Below are 4075 nucleotides of genomic sequence, written 5' to 3' on the forward strand. Positions count from 1 at the left end.
AAAGTTAAAATGTGTGTGGACTACCAAGATTTAAATAGGACTAGCCTAAAAGATAATTTTTCATTTCCACGTATTGATACCATTATGAATAACACTGCTAAGCACTCCACTTTTTCATTAATGGATGGATTCTCTAGCTACAATCAAATCAAAATGGCTCGTGAAGATATGGAGAAAATTATATTTGTGACAATGTAGGGCATGTTTTGCTACAAAGTTATACCTTTTGGGTTAAAGAATGCTAGTGCCACATGTCAAAGGACGACGGTCACTCTCTTTCATGATATATTGTATAAAGAGATAAAGGTATATGTTAATAATATGATAGCTAAGTCTCAAGAAGGGAAAGACCATGTTGTTAATCTCAGAAAGCTTTTTGAAAGATTACGAAGATATCGACTCAAGTTGAATCCAGCCAAATGCACATTTGCTATTAAATTTAAAAGATTTTTAGGATTTATAGTCAATGAAAGAGGTATAAAAGTAGACCCTGATAAAATTCAAACCATTCAAGAATTGTCAGCACCACGCACGTAAAGGAATGTGAGAGGCTTTTTGGAGCGATTGAATTATATTTCTCGTTTCATATCCCAACTTACCTCGAAATGTGATCCAATCTTCAGGTTGCTTCATAAAAATAATCCTGGTGAATGGGATGAAGAATGCCAAAATGCATTTGACAAGATTAAAGAGTATTTGATAAGCCCACCAGTGTTGGTTCCACCAGTTGCAGGAAGACCATTGATTTTATATCTAACGGTTCAAGAAAAATTAATGGGATGTATATTGGGGCAAAAAGATGAAAATGGTAAGAAAAAGCATGCTATATACTATTTAAGTAAAAAGTTTATAGAGTACAAAGCCAAGTACCACCAAATAGAAAAAAATTATTGTGCCCTGGCTTGGACTACTCGTAGACTCAGGTAATACATGCTCTATCATATGACGTGACTAATATCAAAATTAGATCCCCTTAAGTACATTTTTGAAAAACCATCTTTATCAGACAGGCTAGCGAGATGGCAGGTCATGCTATCAGCATATGATATTGTATATGTGACACAAAAATTCAAAAAAGGGAGTGCAATTACTGATTTTTTTGCTAATCAAACTACAGAAGATTATGAACCTATGAAGTTTGAGTTCTTAGATGAAGATTCGATGACAATCTTGCAGGATGAAGATAAAGAGCCTGTAAGAGAAGTATGGAAAATATTTTTTGACGGGGCATCCAATATAATGGGGCATGGCATTCGAGTAGTGCTAATATCCCTAGAAGAAAATTATTACCCATGTACTGTAAGGTTGGATTTCAATTGCATAAATAATATCGCAGAATATGAGACATGTGTCATGGGGTTACAGATGGCCATTGAAAAGAAAATTAAAACACTAAAAGTATATGAGGATTCAGCTTTGGTAATTTATCAACTAAAAGATGAATGGGAGACTAGGGACTCGAAACTAGTGTTATACCAAAGGCAAATAGTTGGCTTGAGGAAACATTTTAAAAAGACTAAATTTTAGCATGTTTTTCAAGAAAAAAACCATATTGCTGATGCCTTGGTTACTTTGACAGTAATGTTTAAGTTAAATAATAGTATGAAAATCCAACCTTTAGAGTACAAATGAAAGTTTCACCAATCCACTGTTCAAATGTGAAAGAAGAGGTAGATCGATAATCATGGTACTATGACATTATACAATATATCAAGTGTCAAAACTACTCAGAGTAGGCTTCAAAAAATGATAAGAGGATCATTCGAAGATTAGCAGTAGGTTTTATGCTTGATGAAAAAATCAAATATAAAAAGAGTCGAGATCAAATTTTGCTAAAGTGCATCGATGCTGTGGAAACGAAAATGATACTTGAAAAGGTACATAAAGAAATTTCTAGAGCACATACTAATGGGCATACGATGGCTAAACAGATCATGAAAATTGGTTACTACTAGTTTACAATAGAAAATGATTACATCAATTATGCTAAAAAGTACCACAAATACGAAATTTATGAAGATAAAATTCATTCTTCTCTAGTCTCGCTGCACGTTTTGGCACCACCATGGCCTTTCTCCATGTGAGAAATGGATGTGATCGAACCCATAACCCCAAAAGCTTTAAATGGGCATCGATTTATCTTTGTGGTAATCGATTATTTTACAAAATGGATGAAAGCAGCTTCGTATGCTAGTATTACATAATCAATGGTGTGTAAATTTATAAAAAGAGAAATAATATGTCGGTATGGTCTCCCAAAAAAGATTATCTCAAATAATGCTAGCAATTTAAACAATAAAATGATAAAAAAATTATGTGCACAGTTCAAGATCAAGCATCATCATTTAGCATCATATCGCCTAAAAATGAATGGTGCAGTGGAAGCTACGAATAAGAACATTAAAAGAATATTAAGGAAAATGACTGACACATATAAGGATTGGCATGAAAAGTTACATTTTGCTTTGCTTGCCTATAGAACATCAATCCGAACCTCTACAGGGGCCAACCCATTTTTACTAGTGTATGGGATGAAAGCTGTACTACCGATTGAAGTAAAAATTTCTTCTCTGAAGGTGTTGATGAAGACAAAATTGGATGAGACAGAATGGGTTCAGGATCGTTTCGAGCAATTAAATCTTATTGAAGATAAAAGGCTCTCAACACTCAATTATAGACAAATGTATCAAAGAAGAATCATGTGAGTACCTGACAAAATAATACGACCCCGATGCTTTCGTGAGGACGAATTGATTTTGAAAAGGATTTTACCATATTAGTATGATAATAGAGAAAAATGGACGCCCAATTGAGAAGCTCTGATCCTTACAAAAATAGACGGAGATGAATTACCAAATCTTGTAAATTCAGACATTGTTAAGAAATATTTTGCTTAAAAAATATATATATATTATATATATAAAAAAAACTAAAAAAATAAAAAAAAATGAGAAAGGAAGTGATTCAGATTGAAAACCCAAAAAGGACGGTTTAAGTCAAAGGGGGTCATTTAAGCTGAAAACCTGTAAAAACGGCTTGAATGAAGGTAGAGCTCGAAGATAGTTTTTCAGAGACTGAAGGAGTGGCATCGAATGGATGAATTGTCACCAGAATTAAAAGAGATGACTTTTAGGGGGCAAGTTCTCATTAGTCACAGATGTGGGGCAACGATTGGTAATATGAAATCACAAGTGACAAGATCGTAAATGTAAGAGTTTTTGGAAAAGACCTGGTCTGAGTAGGCTGAGGTCATCCAAATGTTCATTATTTAGAGAATTGATATTTGATTCTTGAAATACTTTTGAATCAACTATTTTTTATGTCTCGAAAGGCTTATCTTTCTAAACCTGAAATACCCTATTACTGGTCGTATTGCACACCCAACTTTGAACTTGAAATCATTGCATTTGTCATTTAAAATTAAGATATTGATTGATAAAGTTCATAATAGACCAATACATCGCTCGAAAAGAGAATGCAATATGAAGATGATAAAAATAGTAATATGAGGGTAGAAAGAATGAAACGAAATTGATTGATTACTAAAGACAAAGAAGAGAAAAAAGATAAAGAATAAAAAAAAAAAAAGATTTTTGAGTGACTAAAGCCAAATGGGTCCATCATGAGACACAAATTTTTGATCAAAAATTGAAAGATTTAAAAGGACGAGATTACTAAAAGTGGCTTTTAAAGTTTGAAAAAATTGAACCAAAAGTTGAATTAACTTGGATGAAATGCATGATATAATTCATTGACGACATTTTTGTCTTTTCATTCATCACAATCATTGCACGCATTACATACCTCTCAATAAGTTGCATAGAAGGTTTTTTTATGAGACATCAAGAAGAATTAATATTTTTCTTTTTCGAAACAAAGATGATGGCCTTGAAAATGGTATGTTAGCACAATCTTTAAAATCAAAACTATTGGTCTATGGAGTACCCAATCTCCTATTTCTTAACTCACAGCTCAGTCTTATATAGTTTCTCGACTTGCGGATCAGTCCCAATCATCTTTAATCTTTGACTCGTGGTTTAATCTCAATCATTTCATTAATTTTTTGACTTGAGGT

At 32.9% G+C, this 4075-nt stretch overlaps 1 protein-coding gene across 1 annotated transcript; it reads left to right on the plus strand.

Annotated features, from left to right (window-relative positions):
- The first annotated feature begins 201 nt into the window (after positions 1-201).
- Positions 202-2705, plus strand: LOC149513298 (uncharacterized). The gene is made up of 5 exons (XM_089748179.1): positions 202-533; positions 705-808; positions 968-1488; positions 1602-1670; positions 2325-2705. The coding sequence occupies exons 1-5, from the start codon at positions 202-204 to the stop codon at positions 2703-2705; spliced, it is 1407 nt and encodes a 468-aa protein (XP_089604305.1).
- Positions 2706-4075: the final 1370 nt, after the last annotated feature.

This window comes from Durio zibethinus, chromosome 19 (assembly GCF_047325235.1).
Source record: "Durio zibethinus cultivar Kanyao isolate XHJ-2024 chromosome 19, ASM4732523v1, whole genome shotgun sequence".
NCBI lineage: Eukaryota > Viridiplantae > Streptophyta > Magnoliopsida > Malvales > Malvaceae > Durio > Durio zibethinus.